Raw genomic sequence first — 23,537 nt, 5'->3', positions numbered from 1 at the left:
TAATCGCAATTATTTGAGTGACAATTAATCGTCATGTAAAATGTCATAATCGTGACAGCCCTACTTGGACAAGAATCTAACACAATTAATGCATGAATTAAATCAAATTAATTCAGAGTTGTGCACTGAAAGGATTTGTGGCAATAGATTGATGTTTGTACCGTTTTTATCGTACAAATCTGTCCAGATTACCACGTGCAAAATCCACAATCTACATTCCCTGTGTCGATACTTGTAATGTACGTTGCATCACATGTTGGAGTCATGTACTGTACTGTTTGGGTATCCTTCAATTAACAGTACACTCAACTGTACTGCATACTCAAGTATAGATTGTGTACACAAGTGCACACATTCAGTGGCGTAGGGGAGACCCCCGCAACCCCCGCAAGGCGGGGGGGCGGGGCCCCCCAAAAAAAAAAAAAAAATCTTTTTTTTTTTTTTTGCCACTGGGCAGCCCCCTAGCCTAGCGGCCCACTGCAACAGTTGTTTAGAATGGACATATCAAACACAATGTCCAACAGATTGCTTTGTGTTTACAGCTGTGTTTCTAGTGTCAAGCTCCCTCTGGTAGAGTTGGCACTAATCATGTTCATACTCCGCTTGTTGGTGGTGTAAAAGTTGTGGTATTAAAAGCTTAATTGTGTATTTATATGTGCTCCCCTCGACCCGACGAGTCGGTAGAGTATCTGCGCATCATTTGCAAAAGGGCCCCCACCCACCTCCTCGCAGGGGGGCCCCACAATTTTCAGAAACGCCACTGCACACATTCATCTAGCAGGTGGTTATTGTCAGGTGATGAGAGACACGCCGTTCCCCATCACAGAAGAACAAACAGGAACACACACTGCTAGCCACAGGGCTCCCACGCACGCACGCATCTACGCACACACATACACACAAGCACGCATAGAGCTGTAGCCACAGGGGCTGAAAGTGAAAGCCATCACGCAAGTGACAGGTTTATGAGCAAGCAGTACTGAACTCCCACCCACGCACACACACGCACGCACACACAAACAAACACACACACACACACACATACTAAACTTGTGAGGACATAAATGTATTGAGTGCTTACAACGTTCCTTTTGGCAACTGAAGCAAAAGGAAATCTGATATTCAAGCTCATAACGCGGCGTGATATGCAACGGATTGTGATCTTATTGGTAGATCTGCTATTTTCTGTGCAGATCGCACACAAATAAGTAGCCTACCAGACCTGGGCATTGTACAGCCCGGGGGCCGTATGCGGCCCTTTGGTTCACTCTGACGGGCCTGTGTAGGGTTAATGGAACCTTACAAAATAAACACATTTTCAAATTTTACCTCATGCATGCATGGACTAAAGCTGCATTGCTTTTATTTTGAAGTTTTTTATTCACATGCATATGGACGCAATGCGTACATCAGCACATGTGTGTGCATTGGATGTTGTCTCAATAACAAGCAGGTGGTCAGACTGGTCACAATTCAAGATGACCTGCCTTACCTTACCCATCAAAAATGGCTAAAGTGGCTAAAAAAAGAAAAGTCGATGCCGAATGCTGGGTTTTTAACAAAAACTGCTAAAGTATTTATTCACTGAAGTCGGAGGTAAAGCTGTGTGTTTAGTTTGCCGGGTGCACATCGTGCGGGGAGCACTGCCTTTTGGCCCGGCCCTACACAATATTTTCTGTTGCTATAGACTGTCATAATTCTGTCATAATTCTGACCCTCACATGCACGCGTGCTCAAGCACACACACGCACGCACGCACGCACGCACGCACACGCACACGCACAAACACACACACACACACACACACACACACACACACACACACACACACACACACACACACACACACACACACACACACACACACACACACACACACACACACACACACACACACACACGCACACACACACACAGCCTTGGGCTTACAGAAACGGTGTTCTTACCAGGAGCTTGTTGTACTTGACCTGCAGGCCACTGACGTAATCCTAGAAAGAAGAGGAAAGATAAATACAATGAGGACACAAGCAAATAATGATATATACAGCAGAGAGGGAAATTAAATCAACAGAACTTAATAGAATATTATCGATACTGGTATCGTTGTAGTCTTTTTGCATAATTGTTAAAGAAACCCACTTTCTACTACACTCTTGCTCATGATGAAATGGTTTTAGAAAGATCTAATCAGCCTGTGCTATCTTAGGGCAGTGTTTCTCCAATGGGGTTACGTGTGCCCCTAGGGGTACGTGGAGGTACTGCAGGGGGTACTCCAGAAAATGTCCCCAAAAAAGAAAAAAAAAAGAAGTAGGCCTATAATAAATCACTGTTATGTTTAATGATCACACTTGGAGAAACATGTTGTGAGCCTGATAGTTGCTGAGCCAAATTATGGTACCAGGCAACTGGGATGTGTTTGAGTGATGTTTGAATGCAAGTTATTGACATGAAAACTGGACTTAAATGTTATGGCCACAGTGTTGAAAATAAATCTGTTCATGAGACACTGTTTGAAACTCTCACTCCCTTTCTTATTTGTGATGGTTTTAATTGCAGTGTTTTTTTTTTGTTTTTTTACGGGTAAAAGGTGTACTTGGTTTCAAAGATCTGGGAAAGGGGGTACTCAAACCAAAAAAGATTGAGAAACACTGTCTTAGGGTACTCAACACGGGACATACCAACCGATTATTATGAACTAACGAAATGATCATATCAATTTAAACACATTTTAAACATTTTTGAGTTCTGTTTCTGATTTGGTCTTTCCAGCAAACCTGTAGTCCGCCTGATGACTACAACACGGCGTAGGTTATTCCTGCTCCCAAACGGATCAGTAACCCAGGCTAGATGCTGTGCCATACTTTGATCCTACCCAGGCATGTGCCCACATAGATATCAAAGGGGCTTGAGCCCCTGCCCTTTTACCCATCTGTAAAATGTGCCCTCTCCAGAACATGAACGCAATTTTTACTATGGTAAAAGAAATGCAAATGCCCTCTTTCAGCATTCAAGAGAATTGCCTTGTCCAAACTCTCCTGAACTTGAATGCAGCATCGTATGTTGAAAGAATTGCCCTCTTTGTGTAGAAATCCCTGCCGTTACGCCACATCTCCAGTATTCGCTTGATTATGCTTAGTTTAGTGCAGTGTTAATTTTGTCGACTTTGTAAGACTAAAAGACAAAGATTTTGATATTTTGTCGATAAAACTAGACAACAAGACTAAGACTAAGACTATTATTTGTGTCTAAGTCTAAGACTAATGGCTGTAAAAATTAACACTGGTATGTAACTTCAATGAAATTAAAGCCAATACAGCTTTTATGTATGGTTTATTTTGACCAAGTAACAGGCAGTAGAAGACAATGACTTGTTCAGAATCATGTGGTTATATTTAGCCTAAAAGAATTATCCTAAAAGACAAAGTCTAAGACTTAGACTAAAAGTCTAAAACTAATCCCAAAAGACTAAAATGTCTTGATATTTAGTCGACTAAGACTAGACTAGACTAAAACAATTTCAGAAGACTCAAGCTGGTTGCACACTGCTGCGTTTTTCGTTGCGAAATGCGTTTTTCAGGGCAAGGAGAGAGAGAGAGATAGAGAGAGCAAGGGACCGAGTGGTGCGCGAAACGGGCGGCAGTGTGCAAACGTGACTGCCATAACGTGAGTTTGATTTTTTTATTTGCGTGCTCCGAAATTCACTCCGATATTCGGCCCGAAAAACGCAGCAGTGTGCAACCACCTTAAGACTAAATGGTGTGTTATTCAAAAGACTAAAATTAAACCAAAATTTGCTGAAATTAACACTGGTTTAGTGTGGTATCAGGTGCCGAAAATAGCAGACCTTCAAGCTCACAGAGCTTGAAGGTCTGCTATTTTCAATATTTTCACAAAAGGCCCTTTTAGAAATGTCAGCCCCTGACTCATTCTCTGCACGTCCCTGATTCCCAGGCTGGATGCTGTCCATACCTTGTCAGCGTTGTCGGTGATGTGCGGGGCCAGCGCCTCCACCTCGCTGTGGAAGATGTTGTGTTCCTCCACGTCGTTCTCCACACTGGGCAGGTCCTGACCGAAACCCTTGTTGTTCAGGTTGTCCTGAAGGGCGGCGACAGAGACAACACCACCCACATCAGCCAAACAATGGATGGATTTATACAGTATGTATACAGTGCCTTCGTCCAAAGGTGCTTCACCGATCGTCTATTTTTAGCTTTAGTTTGCGCCCCCCAAAAAATGTAAAAATTGCATTCACAAAATCACCGCACTAAAAATGTCCATCTCCACACACATACAGTACAGCAGGGTTCCGCAATAGGCGGCCCGCGGGCCATTTGCGGCCCGCGGGGGGCTACTGTCTGGCCCCCACCAACCCCAGTAATAATGGTGGTATAAGAGCAGCAACAACACTAGTATATCGTCGTTGTTAGGTGGAAACCTCGTATCTCCAAATTTGTACGTTCTTTGGCAAAGCAAAGCCCTGCTTCATCATACAAGGCTGTCTCACAAAAGTAGTGTTAACAGCAGATCTACGCGGTGCGAGGCGCTATTTTTGTGAACGTATTCAGCATTTGTCAACATGGGAGCGAGTAAAAATTAATATTCAATGAGTTGCCATCAGGCGATAATAATAATATAATATACTGCAATAATTGTGATAGGTCTGTGTGTGTGTGTGTGTGTGTGTGTGTGTGTGTGTGTGTGTGTGTGTGTGTGTGTGCGTGCGTGCGTGCGTGCGTGCGTGCGTGCGTGCGTGCGTGTGTCTCTCTCACGGTCTTCTCGTCGATGATCTTGCCCCAGTTGACGCTGGGCAGCCCCTCAGAGCGGGTCAGGTGGTAGATGCGATCGTGATCCTCCCTCAGCTTCATCACTCTCTCCCTGAGCTGCTTCATACTGCACACACACACACACACACACACACACACACACACACACACACACACACACACACACACACACACAAAACGCTTACAAAAAGTTTATAAAACCCAGATTTCTTCTTAAATTAAAGCCCTGCTTCATCATACAAGTCAGTCTCACGAGACTAGTGAAAATCGCAGATCTACAAGCACACCATGCCTCACAGTGCGAGGCGTTGTGTGCTTGTAGATCGGCTATTTTCACCATGTTAAATCATTTTTTTAAATGATAAATACAAAACAAAACGTTTTGGACAGTTGATTGAAAAAAAAAAATCTTTTTTCTCAAAGGATTTTTGTTTTTACATTGTGGATAATCTAGTGTTTTCAGTAACAATCTTAGTATACAGAAGTTCTCAAAACGATTTTAAGTAGAAAAACAAAACATAAAATAACCTCTACGGGTATTATATATTTTAGAAAAACAAAGTGAGTAAATATATTTTGGACATTTTAAACAGGTAATGTTTCCATGATTTCCACTGAACGAGGTATTACCGTGACGGAGACCGCATTGTAAAGGCCAATTTGTCCGCTGCGATCCAGATTTGAAGTATGTTTTTTAGACAGAGATTATTTCAAAACATATAGAGACTGTCCTAAAAAACAAAAAGGGGGTCAAGGCCAGGGCGTCTGGGCCCCAGAGGGAGGATGGTCAGACTCACTCCTGTTCGATCATCTCGGCCTGCGGGTGCTGCAGACGCTTGGCGTTGACGGCGTCCTCGTCCAGACCGTTGAGCAGCTCCAGGGCGTTGAGGATCTTCTTGTTGGTCTCATCCTGGTACAGAGGCTGCTTGCCCTCGTTGATCTTACTCACATCCTGGATAGGGACGGGACCATAGTTGTTATTATCGTTTATTGTAGGGCATTCACCAAATATTCAAATATTCGAATATCAACGTCACTATTCGATGTTGTCAGTCGAATATTCGCTTATTTAATATTTTTTATTGTTTTCTCTTTAAAAAATCTATAGTTTATAAAGCTTGGCTAGATAGGAAGTCATAAGAATGAGTTGCCAATACCCCTGGTGGATGAATGTGTTAATGCTCTATACCAGGGCTTCTCAAACCTTTTTAGGCCGTGACCCCCAAAATAAACATATTTGAACTGGGGACCCCCACCCTGACAAGCACTTGGAATTGTAGGTATTACATTTAATGTGACTCAGTACCGCAGATAAATATTGTGAAAATAGCTGATCTATTTTCACAATGTTTGCCTCTTGCTTACTTAATATTTGACAGTTTGGCCAGTCCTGTCGAATATTCGGCTATTCGAATACTTTGAGGTCGAATAATTCAAATACTAAAAATCACTATTCGTGAATGCCCTAATTTATCGTGTTAAAAAAACACTATAATAAAACAAAAATTGAAAACACAATAATCGTGTCGAGGCGCGTTGTGAGCTTGTAGATCTGCTATTTTTGGGCAAATGTTCCGCCCCAGGATAATGGATGTTGGGGATACTTTGATTATCGCGATAATATCTACCCGAGAGAGACTTGGAGTAGAACCGCTGCTCCTTCACTTAGAAAGGAGTCAGCTTAGGTGGTTTGGGCATCTAGTACGGATGCCCCCTGAGCGCCTTCCTAGACCAGAGACCAGATGGAAGGTATTATATCTCCAGACTGGCCTGGGAACACCTCGGTATACTCCCTGAGGGAGTGGAGGAAGTTGCTCGGGATGAGGACATCTGGAAACCTCAGTTGGAACTGTTACCCCCGCGACCCGATTCCGGATAAGCGGTTGAAGATGGATGGATGGATGGATGGACAATTTCTTTGGTCACACTAATCGTGACTTAACATTTTCATATCGTCCCACTGAAAAACGGCAACACCGCGACGAGATCAGTGCATTCATTTGGAATACTCTGTGTGCAGGGGTTTTATAAATATTGAACCAATGAAAAGTATTAACAATAGCTTGTGACTAAATAATAACTACAGTGGATTAATTTGAACACACACGTTGTGTTGCGTTGCGTCCTGAGTGGTTGCACTTGTATCATGAATGGCAGTGGTGTCGCACCAAATTCTGGGCCCAGGGTACAAGGATTCACTGCGGGCCCCCCATGAATGTTCTTCATAGGGGGAGGGGTTTAATCCATTTAGACTGGGAACGCATAATTACGCATTCTTTTGTGTTTTAACTATTGAAAGATAGCAGATAAGCTCACAGCGCGGCACTCTGCGAGCTTGTAGATCTGCTATTGTGAAAATGTGTGCAAGTCTTTTTGACAATATAGTTTGACAGTGGTGCTCAAACCTTGAAGGACCCCCAAAATTATATGTATTTGGCCATGGACCCCCATCTCAAAATATTTAGTTCCAGGGACCACCCCCAGAAGCAAAATTTGAGTTACAAATGTTCGCTTTAAAAATACATATATTCAAGGATTTGCACACATTTTCACAACTTAGCAGATCTGCTATTTTTCAATAGCTAAAGTATAAAATAATTAAGGCTCCTCCACCTTGGGCCCTAGTAACTCAGTCCCACTCCCCCCCCCCCCCCCCCCTTGTGACGCCCCTGACGACCGATGGAGTGAGCGTTCCAGTGAACAGTAGTGTGACACAGTGTGAGTGATGTCTCATCACGGCGCGCGGTTCACCTTGTTGAGGTTCTGCTCCGTCTCGTAGATGAACTTCTCCACCTTGTCCGCGTTCTTCTGCAGCTTCTCTATCAGAGCAGCCAGCTCCGTGGAAGGGGCCCTGCAAGCAGATGCACAAACAGACCATTTATTATATGGCAGTGGTGTCCAAACGTTTTTCAAAGGAGGCCACATTGGAAAATATTAAAACACCCAACATCTCCTGAGATGATGTACTTTTGGTTGGACCATAACAAATTCACATACATATGCATCACATTTAAATGATTTTATTTAACTATCACCATCAATATTTAATATCAATGGTCTTTGGTGTGTGCTCTGAACGAAACACAAATAACTAGCCTTATTTCACGTTACCAAAGGTAACCAGACGTGCAAGGTAAAAACAATACAATAAAATAGAATTTCTTTGAGCCCTTCAGAATGAGACAACAAACAACATCCTGACAAATTATACTAATACAATTTAGACATTTTGGACTTTGGACATCCCTGTTATATGGGAATCCAACTGCCAGTTTCTTGAAGATGGTTTAAATGATCCTTATTAAATCTGTTTGATCTATCATCAATCTATCTAATTGATGATTGCTGTGTTGGCGAGGTGTGGCGTGCCTCAGGGTTCAGATCGTGGGTGCATACTGAACTGATTATTACATGTAGCCGTTAGATATATCTAACTAACTGGTCTATCTTCTAGCTATTTGTTGAACTTGACCAATTAAGACCTGTGGCCAATTCTACAAATGCCTTCTAAATCAGTTTTCTGACAAAACGTATGTTGCTATATCAGTGGTGCTCAAGGACCCCCTAAATTATATGTATTTGGCCACAGATCCCCCATCTCAATTTCTCATTTCAATCTCAATATTTTGTTCCAGAGAACTCCCAGAAGCAAAGATTTGAGATAAAAAGGTATGCTTAAAAATATACATATTCAAAGTTTCCATACATTTTTCACGATTTTCCAAAAGCTTGTATATCTGCTATTTTTGAGTAGGCAAAGTATACAATAATGGTTCAATGGTTAAAGCGGTTGCTGGGGCCCTCAGATTGTCAAAACACTAATAACATTGACATTAAAAAGTGATCAAGGAGAAGATAAAAACTTCTGCACACTGTTTTAAAGCTCCCCAAATGTATTTGGCACAAGATAAATGTAAAATGTACACATTATAATCACGCTTAGTTTTTGCGCCATAGGACCTTTCTCACTGGACGCGTTTCAGGCGGACCGTTCATAGCGGTGCACCAACCAACAGTCAACAAACGCCAGTGCACGCAATGGGAGAAGCCACCAATCAGACTGCTTATTTGCTCGTAAAGGTACAATATTTATATGCGATTAAACATGCAATTAATTGCGATTAATTAAGTACAAAAGAGTCTAATTAGTTAGATTCTTTTTAGAGTCCCAGCCCTAATTTACCTTCATCTCGGCTCTTGCCTTGATGTCCAGCACCTGGCCTACATACAGTACACAAGTACAAGATGTCACAATCTCCTCTGTGAACGATTAAAAAGTGAACTTAATTTTGAGTCACAGGTGTTTCGGGCTTCCTTCCTCCTCCTTCCTTTGCCCTTGTCAAACACACCATTGGAATTGCATTGCGTAACATACACATTGTTACGTTTGAGAACCGCGGACCAAGAGTATGAAATCCACGCCAGACTATTCTTTAGCCCCTAACAGCATCGCAGGGTGTGGCAAGAATTTGCAGTAAGATCACAGCCATTTTGTTCATTTTTGACGGCGCATCTTTTTTGTGTGTGTCTTTCCTTTGCCCCATAGCTGTAACTTCACTGCTGTTCTACCTTTTTGAGCGGTGGTCACACCGTCTCCATAGCGTGGCCGTGTGTGTAGGTATGTTTGTATGTGGGTGGGTGGGTCTGTATGTAGCCTCAAGCCTGTGGTGTAGTACCTTTTATGACCACACATGTTAAGGGAGGGGCGCTGTTTTCAGGCCAGGCCAGGCCAGGCCAGGCCAGGCACACACACACGCACACACACACACACACACACACAGGGGGGAATGGGGGAGGGGTTGGTGGGTAAGAGGGTGCTGTTGAGACTAGCCTGGGGGGGGGGGGGGGGGGGGGGGTTGGTGGGTAAACCACCGCTCAGTTCACACGGGTGTGATTTTTCCCCTTGCGGGATCAATAAAGCTCTTATTTGAAAGAGTTAAAATAAACAACACCTCATCAGACTGTGCTCTCCTACACAAGGCTCACCTCAAGGCTTCTCTCCCTCTCTCTGCCCCTTAGCTTTTTATTCTGCACACAACTAATACAGTATGTGCCAAAGTCAACATGCACACAGGACCATATATATTATACTTCAATGACGACACAGTCATTGTGCGAGGCCAGCCACAGCCCAGTCCTTGAGGAGTTTGTCACCTGGTGTGGCAAAGGGACGTGATCTAACCTAAAAAGAGCAGTCCAAGTACAGAGCCAAACATCAAGTATACTAAGTATTGAGTGGTTTAAGTGGTTGAATGTCTGAAGATAATATGAATGTGAAACATGAATTTGAGATGACGTGTAAACAAATAAAAGAAAACTTGTATTTACTCAACACTGATGATATATAGCTGTCAAACAAGTATATGAAGCTAACTGCAAAGCAATTTTATACAATATGTAGTGTGTGTGAGTGTGTGTGTGGGGGGGGGGGGAGTCCCTGCTTCATCTCTCTCTCTCTCTCAGCTAAGGGGGCGAAACTTATTATCACAATAATCAAAAATACAACATCCATTATCCTGGGGAGGAAAATGTGCCAAAAATCTACAAGCTCACAACGCGCCGCGTTGTGAGCTTGTAGATCGGCTATTTCTTGGCAAAGAGATTTGGTAGTGATACTAGTGAAAAAACAAGCATTAGTTCCAGGTCCGTTTAACTAATTATATAGTGTTTAAGTGGTACCAGATATGCAGCTCGGCAAATAAAAGGTGAATTGATCCCAGTGCATGACGGAGGATAATATCACGATACATTTAAAAATATCCCCACTACGATTATTGTGAGTGTCTTTTTTTATCACGATAAATGATAATAGTGATTATAGTCCCTGAAATAGAGCTCGAACATGGGCTCTGACGTAGGCTCGTATCTATCCGGCAGAACCTCTGACGAAGGTCTTGTGGGACGCTTCCAATACCTAGCCTGGTCTAACCCTTTGGGTATATTTCTCTACTGGGGTCTATCGAGAGTGCTGTGGTTAGCTTAGTGAGTGCTATGCTTAGCTCAGCTATGCTTCTTCTGATGGTCAACTGGATTCTGCCAAGCCCAACCGACACGCTTTGTTATATACGGTTTCTACGTGTGACGTGGCATGACACGTTCTCCTAGCAACCACTCCTCATACGGTCATTGCCATTGTACGGTTTGTGATGTCTGCCCGGCAACGCATGCTCTCCATAATATCTCCATATGTAGGGTTCTCGAGATCTCCATATATAAGTCAAAATGCCTAACGTTGAGCTTAACACTGAAACGTTCTTAACAGTCCTATATCCCCAGGCAAAACAGAGACATTATGCTCTAAATCAGATTGTCCAGTGTCCCAGTAAGCTAATAGGTGGCTCTCAACTCCACCTATGAGTGTCTACTCCTCACAGCTGCAATGTCAGCCCAGTTCCATCTCCCCAGACTGTCCCCACCCTTAAGAGGCAGAACACTCCTGTCACTGAACAAACACTCTAGAACAGGGGTCTTCAACAGGGGGTCTGGGACCCCTAGGGGGTCCTCAAAGTTACTACAGGGGGTCCTTCAAATCTTTGTGTGAAAGAAACATTTTTCTCCTTTTTTTCTATTAACCACTTGAACCCTAACGCCCATATTCTGTGAACTTAAGCCAAAAATAGCAGATCTACAAGCTCACAACGGCGTTGTGATCGGCTATTTTCGGCAAAGAGGTTTGGTGTAGAGGGGAAAAAAACTACTAAGCACACTAAGTACAGGGTGAAAGGTCAAGTTTGACGGTTCAAGTGGTTACATATCTGGAAACACAAATTTACAACCCAAAATACACTGATGATTTTGCTGTCAAACGATGAAACTGTATGGTATCTATCGGTTTTGGGGGTCCCTGCTTCATCTCTCTCTCGACTAAGGGGTCCTTGGCCTGAAAACTTTGAAGACCCCTGCTCTAGAGCAGTGGTTTAAATGGTAAATGGTGCATTTATATAGCGCCTTTATCCATAGATGCATTACATTCACCCTTCCACACACCGATGGTGGAGGAAACCATGCAAGGCACCAACCTGCTCACCGGGAGCAACTAGGGGTTCAGAGTCTTGCTCAAGGACTCTTCGACACTAACTCTGGGGGAGCCCGGGATCGAACTGGGAACCGTTTGGGAACCCTCTGTGTTCTAATGACGGTTTCTCTGCCCCTGAGCCACTGCTGCACAACACAACCTTTTTCATATGTAAAGTAGGGGTGGGTGATATGGTGATAATTATCGTTGAGACGATGCAATGTCTCATGATATGCCTTTTCAGATATGTCGTATATATCGTGATACAATTGAGGGAGCCTTGTAAAAAATCCTGGTTAATCGTTAATATAGAGATTCATTACAGAATTCAATTTAAACCTGCATTTTGGTCAAAATCAGTAAAATGTCAAGGTCTCCACTTAACTCTGACAGTATACAAATGAAACCAAATGGACCCGTAAAGAGTTACATACTCGTAAAGTTCAATTTAGACCTCCCAAAAGGAACCCAGAGAGTCTAGTTTTTGTCAAGTAACTTGAATAATAGCCATAAAAACCAACGTGAAAAAGAATCGTGATCAAATCGTGTATCGTGATACGGCTTGGGAAAATATCGTGATTTTGTATTTTTACATATCGCCCACCCCTAATGTAAAGCCAACATACAGTATAGGTGCAATGAAAGACGTCAAATCGATACTACTGCTACACACTGATCTAAGAAGATACACACTCACATGTGTGGGTGTGACAAGGTATGGCATGCACTGCTGTCACAATGGGGCTGTGCTCCATATGGCCTCTGACTCTTCTGTCTGTCGGGTGCAAACCTCACATGTGCAAGGCTTTCTGCTTTTCAGGATTCAAATTAAACCCAAATTAGAATGCATTACTTTAACCATTATGATATGCTATTACAAAATAGCAGATCTACAAGCTCAAAGCGCGGCACCCTAACTTTAATAGGCTAACTTAAAGGGGAAGACCACCCATTTTCAATATTGAACTGTGTCATTAATATACCTTATAGGAGTTGTGTGGAAATAGAAAAAAAGTTCCCCCCCCTTCTGTGTTGCCTAGAACTGGAGGATTGATTTTGGGGTTTGTATTGTAAAGTACAACTTGATGACATCACACATTGTACTTTACAATACAAACCCCAAAATCAATCCTCCAGTTCTAGGCAACACAGAAGGGGAGGAACTTTTTTTATATTTCCACACAACTCCTCTAAGGTATATTAATGACATATTTCAATATTGAAAATGGGTGGTCTTCCCCTTTAAGCCTTATTGTATTCTTTAGGATATAAGATAATAGCTAATCTAGCTCACAACGCCTCACAACACGTCACATATTGCAACACGTTGTGAGCTTAATAGATTGGCTATGTTCGAAGAAGGAAAGAAAAAATAAATTTTGGAAAACCGAAAGAAATTGTGAAAGGGAATATTCGTAAAGAGTACTTTTACTTTGTTACCGCAAGTGCTGATGCCTATACTTTTGTACTTTTACTCAAGTAAAATGTTGAACACAGGACTGTTACTTTTGCAATGCGAGTACATTTTTTCTCCATACTGCAATGAGTTCAGTAGCTGTGTACAAAACAGCCTGCATGCAGCACACAGCCCAGTACAAGGCAGGGCACGTTTATTTGTATAACACATTTCAAAGAGCTTTGCACAAAACATTGGCAGCAATAAAGCTGCACTCCGGAACTCATTTGAATGAATTAAAAACATGATTTAAAAGCTTCAATCTGCAACTTTCACGTTCAACCTGGGAATCGAATCAAATATTATTATTATTATTATTATTAAATCTGTCTTGAAAGAATACTGTTGAACTAATACTGTGGTTCTCAACCTTTTCAGGCCGCGACCCACAAAATAATCATATTTTAACTGGGGACCCCCCACCCTGACGAGCACCAAGATTTGAGGCATTACATTTTGTATAACACGGTTCTATTGTGAAAATAGCAGATCGAGGCGTTGTGAGCATGTAGATCTGCTATTTTCACAATTTCTGCCTCTAATATTTGACAATTTGGTCAATGTTTAATTTGTCATTTTAAAGGTATTAAAAAGTCCTTAAAGTGCATATGATGATGGTTTGTTTACTGTTGAGTGAGAAAACAATGTTGCAAATTAAGTTAATCATCTGGGGACCCCCCCAATTAATTTGGGGACCTCCCTGGGGGTCCCGACCCACATGTTGAGAACCACTGAGCTAATACAGCGAAGCCTGTTTGGCAGAGGATGGATTGCGATGGATTGTGAACCAGTAGGTTGACAAGTCTCGAGTGACAAAGTGACAGCGGTAAATCAGTCTGAATACAAGTCGACCCCCCCAGCTCCACTCATAAACCTGCACTGTGATTTAGACTTCGGGGCATAGTAGAACTGGTGACACCGTGGTCAGGTGTGTGTCAATTGTACAGTGACACTGATGACAGGACACTGATGATTTGATCAAACACAGTTGGCAATCACTTGACCCAAAAGAGACATTTCCCCGGAATAAACCTGAGCTTAAACAATCGCTTCACCGTGCTCTATTTCAAAAAGTTATATGAATGGCAAATCTACAAGCTCACCACGTGTCACACCATGTCACGTCAAAAAAACAATAAATAATGTAGAAAAGGTTCAACATTTAATTATGAATAATAATAATAATTCAAACACTCTTTGGAGTGAAGTATATTTAGTCATTCACAACCCCTTCAAAAATGGGTCTGTGACCCTAGATGAGTCCGCGACCCTATGTTTGGGAACCGCCGGGTTGGTGTCACTGACAAGATGACTTTTCTTTACACAGATTGATTCCGTAGTAATGTGCTGCTGAACAGCTAATTATGTGTAGGAATGAAGATGACACCTGTTGGAGCAGGGAGAGTGGCGTCAATTGGGTATGGCAGGGGTATGCAGCTGCCATACCCTGGGTCCAGGGGGGAAAATAAAAGTTACTTTTAAATATAAATGCATGAATGTCTCTTTGTCTATCTGTTCCGGTTATTATGTTGTTAAATTACAGTAAAATAACTACAAATGCTACATTTAACAAAATGGTCACTTTATCAAGGTATTATAATTACTAGTCCCTACCCGTTCAAAGATATGAGCTCTGAAATGATGTGCAGTGTGTGGGTTATGGGATGTGCACTGTGCACACAGTATATGAGGGATGGAAAGTAACTTTAACTGGTGCTTGCATGATAATATGTAGGAGCATCAATGTAAGAAATACCCGTTTCGTTTAATGGCTACAGAGATACTTTGTACCGATCTGCATGATTTTTGGACAAAATCTGTAACAGGGCCAGACAACCAAATGGTATATTCCCAGGTTCCGCAGGTCAGCGCAGCACAGGTGCAATACATTATTGTTAATTGTGGCACGTTTACTAACATGCCAAGTTTAGCTGCACTTGAACAACCGTTCTAGGCTGCCATATCCAGCCCAAGAAACCGTAGAAAAGGGGGGGGGGGGGGGGGAATAGAATGTACTTCGTAAAATAAATGTGTCATGCCTGTTGCTAAGGTATGGCAACATGACTGGTGTTTTGCACGCACACCAGTCATGTTGCCATACCTTAGCTTTTTCTGAACTGACGCCACTGAGAGAGAGAGAGATGAACACACCTTTCCCAGGAATCCCCATTCCCACACTGGCTGCCAGCTATTTGTTACACACCTCATCTGATCTTCCTCGTTCTTCATCTCACTTTCCTCCAGAACACACTTTTCACGCCCTAAAACAGTGCTTCTCAAACATTTCTTTGTCTCAGGTCACCCCCCCATGTAAACGCATGTAATGTCTCAAGCAGGCACGTGCACACATAGACGTAAGCCATTTACCATGAGAGGGAGTGAAGGTCTACTTCAAACCAGACGGATGTGTTCCAGATCTGCCTTGAAGAGCGTAAGAACTAGGGCTGTCACAATTATTACATAATCGTCTAATCTAATTATTTTTCATAATCGTCATAATCGTTTCCATGTTAAAAAATAGGAAAAAAAGTAAAAAAATAGTGGAAATAGCAGATCTACAAGCTCACGACGCGTCGCGATGCGACGCGTTCTGAGCTTGTAGATCGGCTATTTCCACTATCAATGTTATTTTTTTAAGTAGTAAGTTGTCAAATATGTCAGTAGTTTCTTTGTGTATTTAGGTTATGTGTCATATCTGCCATGTGCAACTTCAAAGCCTAAAAGCCAAACAGAAATGTAACACAATTTAATCGTTAATTGCAATTATTTGAGTGACAATTAATCGTCATGTAAAATGTCATATCGTGACAGCCCTAGTAAGAACTAGTAAGCCCCGCTGAGCAGGAGCCTATATCTCCTGTGTCTATAGCGTGAGGCAGCTGAAGTACAAGCACACCCCCTGGGCATGACGCTAGTATGTCACAGGGACTCAATCAATCAATAATAATAATAATAGTTAACTTACTCCTCCCGCGAAGGAGAATTCAGTATTTTCAGCCCAACCCAGCTGATTCGCTGCCCACAAGGAGCGCTTGAGCAATTAGGGGTTAAGAGTCTTGCTCACGGACATGCATCGACATTGCTGGCCTGGCCTGGAATCGAACCTGGGACAATCAGGGGCTCTGGTTCTCTGGGCGGGTCCCTATCCATTCAGCTATGGCCGCCCCTTAATTGATGCTGAGTGCCATTTTTCTTTGGTATGACCCATCCGGGGATCGAACCCCAACCTCCCAGGCTCAGGGCGGACACTCTAACCACAAGGCCACTGAGCTGGTCGTCACCTATACCTACAGTATACAGTATAGTTGCACACAAACCTGTCTATATAGGACGCTGAAGTGAACATGCTGTGAAATGCTTCCATTGCGTGTAGCCAGACTAGTTTGGAGCACTAATGGTGCTTCTGAAAAGCTATCCATAGAAAAATAAATCCCATCCAGCGGTTCTCAAACTGTTTTGGTTGCAGTACCCCCTATACTATACTGATTTCTGAAGCCAAGTATCCCCTTCCCCTGACTACAGAAGTCCATTTCCAATGCCAATAATGTTCAAAATAAAACAGCATAATGGCAAATAAACATTGCTTTCTATTCAATAACAGTTGTGCTAGTCAAAGTATTGGTGTAATTTGGTTTAACAATTTACGGATGAGAAGGTTCACACAAAGACCTCATTCCAAAGACTGTAAACAGTCAAATTCATATTCCCATTTTCTCCTGTACCCCCTGTCTAACTCTAGGCGTACACATATACCCCCATTTGAGAAACACTGCCTTAACCTACGGTATACCATACTATAGTACAAAGCATCACCTCAAACACTTCAAGGCTGCTCAACAGCGCCACTTGAAGGTTGGTCACCCAGCGGTATTGCAGATGTAGAGGCCGTACCGCTACGGACAGACAGACATACACACTCTGTAAAATGTTGAACCTCTCAAAAATGTCTGCAACATGTTATGTAACGCATGTTTGTTTTACAATAACCTGATACTAGTCTACTTGTACTGTGTCTACTGTCTTGTCTGGTCTGTCTGTGTTGACTGAGAACCACAATGGATACAAGCGTTTTTTTCTTTGTTTTTTCTTCTTTGTTCATCCAGCCTTATTTCATTGTTCACTCATTCATATCTTGAGTCCTGTGTTGTGACTGTGCCGTCTCATATAACCCATCCTCTCTCAGCCAAATCCTTCTGCATTCAACTCCAAGCAAGAGTGTGCACTTTTGTACAATCTATACATAACAAATCGTCACTGTCGGGCAGAAAACATAATATTTTCAAGTTTGAAATATTTTTAATAAATGAAAGCCCTGCTTCATCATCCAAGAGTGACGCACAATTGTATTGAAAAGGCTTATGTACAACCTTGTAGATCAGCTATTTTGATTTAAAACGGTTTTGGACATTTCTGGACAAGTGAAACAAAATGGGTAAAACACATTAACAGTGGATTCAATGCCTTGCTCAAGGGAGCTTTGGAAAGAGGCAATGCTGTCCCAACCTAACCTGTGGCTATCTAAAGCCTGCATCAGAGTCGGTACCGCGGTGGTAAGCTATCCACCGCGGTGTAGTGCGGTGTAGTCTTTTTGAGTGTTAACGTTGTAGTTTTATGACTCAAAAAGACTACACCGCACTACACCGCGGTGGATAGCTTACCACCGCGGTAGCAACTCTGATGCAGGCTTATCGCTCCTACATAAACACTCTGGCTGGCCTGGGCCGTGGCCCAGCACCTACGTATATACTATAGGCACAAAGGCAAAAGCAGCCTGGCGATCTTTACAGCATGTCTCTCTCTCCCCCTGTTTCCTGTCTATCTCTGTAAAGTAACAAAGTACATTTACTTAAGTACTGTACTTAATTACAATTTTGAGGTATTTGTACTTTACTTAAGTATGTATCAGTTTTCAGTACTTTTACTTCTACTCCACTACATCTCAGTTCCAAATATTGTATACTTTTACTTAACATTATTTGAAAACTTTAGTTACTACTGCAGTAGTTACTTTGCAGACATAAATTATAATATTATAAAACATACATAAACTCTAGCCATATTTCTTACCTATAGGCTGTTTGAAAATTGCCGAGAAACACGTTGTGAGCTTGTAGATCGGCTATTTTCAAACATTTGGTTTTGGTAGTACATTTTGATGCCAATACTTTCATACTTTTACTCAAGAACATTTTGAATGCTGGACTTTTACTTGTAACGGAGTACGTCTACAGTGCAGTATTGATACTTTTAATTTAGTAAAACATGTGAGTACTTTTTCCACCACTGATAAATACAGGCAGAAAAAAAAACTGCCAATAAATCAAACTGATTCAGCTTCAGAATACATTTTCACAAACAGCAAAAATAGCAGATGGGCGAGCTCTTTAGATCGCCTTGTAGATCGTCTAATTTAGCTTGTTGCGACCGTCAGGTCGCAGTTACTATCAAAACCTCGACCGGCTGTCAGTCAGTCTGTCTGTCAGTCTGTCAGTCACACTTTTGCCCTCCTCATATCACCGCCACCGTTGCCCCTATCCATGCCAAAATGTGCACACACACTCCTTGCCTGCCAAACCACAACCTCCACCCCTAAATTCTCACATGGCCCTCTTCTAGCGCCACCATGAGGCAGATTCTTGCAAAACACATTTTTTGACACTGCTCCTACACATTTTGCCCTAGAAACATTCGGTACACACTTAGTCTACACTCATGTCTTCAACATGAATCTGTCCCATATAATGCCACCATCTGGCTGTTTTATGTTTTGTTTTTTTCAAACATTTTTGGACACTGCTTCTACACATTTTGCCCTAAAATCACACTGCGACCTGACGGTCGCTTATCTCCCGATTAGGGAGTGTTACTGGTTTAGTGTTTTCTCGGTGTGGGAGTTGTCAGTGTCTCTGTGATGATTTGCATAGAGAGGAGACGAAACGCCTGGCAGCGATGCGGTAGCAGGAGACCCAGAGCTGTTCAAACTTGTTCCTCCGTTTATTATTAAGATCCTCATTTGAAGCAGATGAGTCCCGTTGACATAGTCCCGTAAACAACATCGAGACTAACCACATATTTGAACCGTGGCCACCCTATATTCTGCAAAAATGGCAGAGCTACAAGCTCACATCGCGTTGATGTTTTTAGCGTAGAGCAGGGACGTGCAGAGAATGTTAGAGAGGCTCACAACGCGTCGCGCTGCGACGCGTTGTGAGCTTGGAGGTCGGCTATTTTCAATACTTGATATCACACTGAACTAAGCAAAATCAAGTTAACCAATTCAGGCCGGGTACACATTTTAGTGTATGGGAGGGGCTTACAGTACATGTACAGTATGTATCAACATATTTGTTTTTGTAGGCTAATTTCTGATTTGGGCTTAACTATAGGTTAGGCCTAAATGGGTTAATACCGGAGATCTGTCGTAACGGCATGGATTTCTACACAGAGAGGGCAATTCTTTCAACATAAGATGCTGCATTCAAGTTCAGGAGAGTTTGGACAAGGCAATTCTCTTGAATGCTGCCTTCAGGTATGGCATGGAAAGAGGGCATTTGCATTTCTTTCACCTTAGTAAAAACTGCATGGAGAGGGAACCTTTTATAGACGGGTAAAAGGGCAGGGGCTCAAGCCCCCTTTGGTGTCTATGTGTGCACGTGCCTGGTGTAGAGGGGGAAATGGAGCAGGCCTAGTACGGAGCCCTGGGGTACTCCAGTCAACTAATTATATAGGGAAGTGGTTTTCCAGCGCTTTCTGGAACAGGGCCCTGCTCTTGGGAATCTCCAAAAGCGCTCATTGTCAGAGCATGTTCATTTTAATGATCATTGCACCGGTTGTGTTTCCACTTCAATGGAACTAAGGTAGTAAACTTTAAGTTCCTATTTATCTGTGTTGGATCTTTCGAGGGACCCCCCACTTTGAGAAACACTGCAGTACTAGACGCGGCCGCGGTTTTCCCAATGACCCTGAGCGCAACGGTGGGGGTGCGGGGGGCTGCAAGGGTGATGACAACGGAGGCGCGCCGTCTCAGGCGACCATGAGCCACGTGAGACACCGGCGAGCGAGCGGTAGCAAGCGAGTCACCTTGTCGAGCGTTGCAACGTCGCATGAGTCGACTCAGCGCTGTTACCGAGTTATGTGCCGACAGAATAGTAAATCTTCAGCCCACCGACTTTCGGCACCTCCACGCGGTCCAGGTGAACACAGCGAAGCACTCCCTACCTCATTGTCCTCCACTGGCCCCCACCGTTGCACTTTGGTTCATTGGGAAAACGGCGGTCGCGTACTAGACACACTCACAGAATCATTTGCATAAAATAGAGATAAGGAGACAAATAGAACGTGCCACCATCAGCTCATACACAAGTGCTTCTAGGAACGTGCAGAGTTCACTGTGACTCCCCGGGGGCCGGACAGTAAAAACAGGCTGTTCACACCATAATAAAGCACGATAAACTAGAACTATAATGATAATTATTCTGTGTGCACACGCCACACTGATGAATGGTACGCAGTGTTGGAGAAGTTACTTTGAAAGCATAACTTGTACAGTTACAAGTAACTCACCATGGCATGTAGCTTATAAAGTTTCAAGTTACAAAGTAACTTGAGTAACTTGAGTTACTTTTTTTGCAGCGTTAAATTGAGAATGTACATTTGGTGTCCATGAAACAAAATGTAATATCCTACAAAAAGTCACATGCCAGCAGAAATATGCCTCTCAACTGAGTTTTATGTTTTATTTAAAAAAGGTGGACATTTTCTTTAGTAAACATCTGTGTTCCTAAAATTGAGTTAAAAAAAGAAGAAATGTATGATCAGTTGAGGACATTTGATTGTCAATCTTAACAAAACTTAAATGTAGAATTATAACTTTGCTTGAGCCAAAAATGACCCAAAAAGTATCTCAGTTACTTGACGAGTTGACAGAAATATGAATGTAACTCAGTTACCAGCAAGTTACAGCAAAATGTAACTTAGTTACGTAACTTTAACTTCCCCAACACCGATGATACGTTTCTGTAAACACTGGCAACAAACACACGCTGTGCAGTCCGGCAGTGTCAGAGCACACAGACATCTTTGTGTGATAGATATTTGTTTTCTCCCTTTTTATATTAACCACTTGAATCCTAGTGTCCATATCCTGAGAACTTTAGCCAAAAATAGCAGATCTACAAGCTCACAACGCCTCGCGCTGCGAGGCGTTGTGAGCTTGTAGATCGGCTATTTTCGGCAAAGAGCTTTGGTGTAGAGGGGAAAAAGAGCAGATCAAGTACAGAGTGAAAGGTCAGGTTTATTAAGTATTGACAGTTCAAGTGGTTAAATATCTGAAAACACAAATTGACATGAATCCAAAATACACTGATGATTGTGCTGTCAAACAATGAAACTATATGGAATCTATAAACAGGTTGTGGGGGTCCCTGCTTCATCTCTCTCTCAACTAAGGGGTCCTTGGCCTGAAAACATTGAAGACCCCTGGTCTACCATACAGATTGGACTAAATAGCATGCTGTTGACTGAAACAAGTTACATAATATGTCCTTAAATCAAGGCGCTATGAAGGCCAGTCTTGCTATATGACATGAGAACAATGCTTGTCACGTTTCCTTCTGCATCTGGTTCATATTTGACATGAAAATTAGAAACACTTGGAGCTGCTATCACCTCCTAGGTTCTCAAAGTGGGGTCCGGGGACCCCCGGGGGTCCTTTGCCACGTGTCTCAGCAAGATGTGTTAATACACCATCACAGTCATTTTGACCCCTTTATCCGTTTATACAATGGCAAAAATGTCAGATGTACAAACATAGCAGCTGTACAGGCGCACAACATTTGGAACAAAGGTTGTGGAATACTTTTTTTTTTACACAAATCTTCTCTTCTGGGGGTACCTGGCACATCATATTTTCAGGTGGGGGTCTGCATAAAAGCCATATCAATTTGGTGGTCCTTGCCATGAAAATGTTTGATAAACACTGTTCTAGAAACAGGTCACTCATTAATGTCATGTCAGGTGGTTAATCACACCAGTCCATTATTTAAAGAAAACACTGTATTAGAATTGCTTTACGTTGATTTCTTGATATAATATGCGAGGATATTGCAATTGGGCCTCCAAATAATCGGCAAAACGCCAAGATTGTATTGATAATAAGGCTGGGACTTTAACTAATTAATTGGGATTAAAAAAAATACGCATTTTAATCGCACTTAGTTTTTGCACCACAGAACCTTCAGTTTCGGGCATACCGATCATAGGGATGCAGCAACCAAGAAGAGTAGCCAATCAGAGCGCTTTGCTTGGCCCAGTGGATGCGAAATTTAGATTTAAAAACCTCACTCGTTGATTCACTCGTACAACAAAATGTGTTTTACTTGAAAAAAAAAATCTTCTCAGGTCAAATATCGATGTGCGATTAAAATGCGATTAATTGTGATTAATTAATACCAGAGCCTGTAATTAATTAGATTACACATTTTAATCGCATCCCAGCCCTAATAATAACATTAATACAAAAAAGCACAGCACAATCGATTGATTGTGTGAAAATTGGCCCGGATGGGTGGACCACGGATTCTTTTTAGATTTCCAAGTGAGCCCTGGTGTTAGTGGTCCTGGGTGGAGAACCACCCAGCATAATGCTTGTTTTAGTGATAACGCACGCACGCACGCACACACACACACACACACGCACGCGCACGCACACGCACACGCACGCGCACACACGCACACACAGCAATGTTTTTGTTTCTGCAGAGAAACTGTAACATCTGAGATCATCATCCACAGAGAGAGAGAGAGAGAGAGATGGGGAGAGAGAGAGAGAGAGAGAGAGAGAGAGAGAGAGAGAGAGAGAGAGAGAGAGAGAGAGAGAGAGAGATGGAGAGAGAGAGAGAGAGAGAGAGAGAGAGAGAGAGAGAGATGGAGAGAGAAAGAGAGAGAGAGAGAAGGGGCTCAAATTGAAACCAGAACGCTACAGTGTTGAGTCATAGGGCGTGTGTGTGCACGTGTGTGTGTGTGTGTGTGTGTGTGTGTGTGTGTGTGTGTGTGTGTGTGTGTGTGTGTGTGTGTGTGTGTGTGTGTGTGTGTGTGTGCGTGCATGCTTGTGTGCATGTCTAAAAAGGGGGGGGGGGGGGGGGGGGGTTGCATTCTGCAGAAGACGTGCTTCCCGGCAAACCCTGGTCCCAAACGGTGTTCCGTTGGCCTGGTGCCAACCTTCGTGGCAGGACCAGATACGTTTCCCACCTATCAATGCTCTGCATGACATGCAGACGGGAGG

The 23,537-nt window shown here is 42.7% G+C and overlaps 1 protein-coding gene across 1 annotated transcript in view; it reads right to left on the bottom strand.

The window, feature by feature from the left end:
* Positions 1 to 23,537, bottom strand: part of ppl (periplakin) — an 89,285-nt gene that overhangs the window by 45,428 nt on the left and 20,320 nt on the right. The window contains exons 2-6 of the mRNA XM_080724163.1: positions 7,536 to 7,635; positions 5,582 to 5,736; positions 4,770 to 4,890; positions 3,970 to 4,095; positions 1,947 to 1,988 (exon numbers count right to left, since the gene is read on the bottom strand). Coding sequence (XP_080580289.1) covers positions 1,947 to 1,988; positions 3,970 to 4,095; positions 4,770 to 4,890; positions 5,582 to 5,736; positions 7,536 to 7,635 — 544 coding nt within the window. The remainder of the gene's footprint in view (positions 1 to 1,946; positions 1,989 to 3,969; positions 4,096 to 4,769; positions 4,891 to 5,581; positions 5,737 to 7,535; positions 7,636 to 23,537) is intronic.

This window comes from Nannobrachium achirus, assembly GCF_963921795.1.
Source record: "Nannobrachium achirus genome assembly, chromosome: 4".
NCBI lineage: Eukaryota > Metazoa > Chordata > Actinopteri > Myctophiformes > Myctophidae > Nannobrachium > Nannobrachium achirus.
Note: the sequence above shows the minus strand (reverse complement) of the source record. Positions and strands in the feature narration are given on the sequence as shown.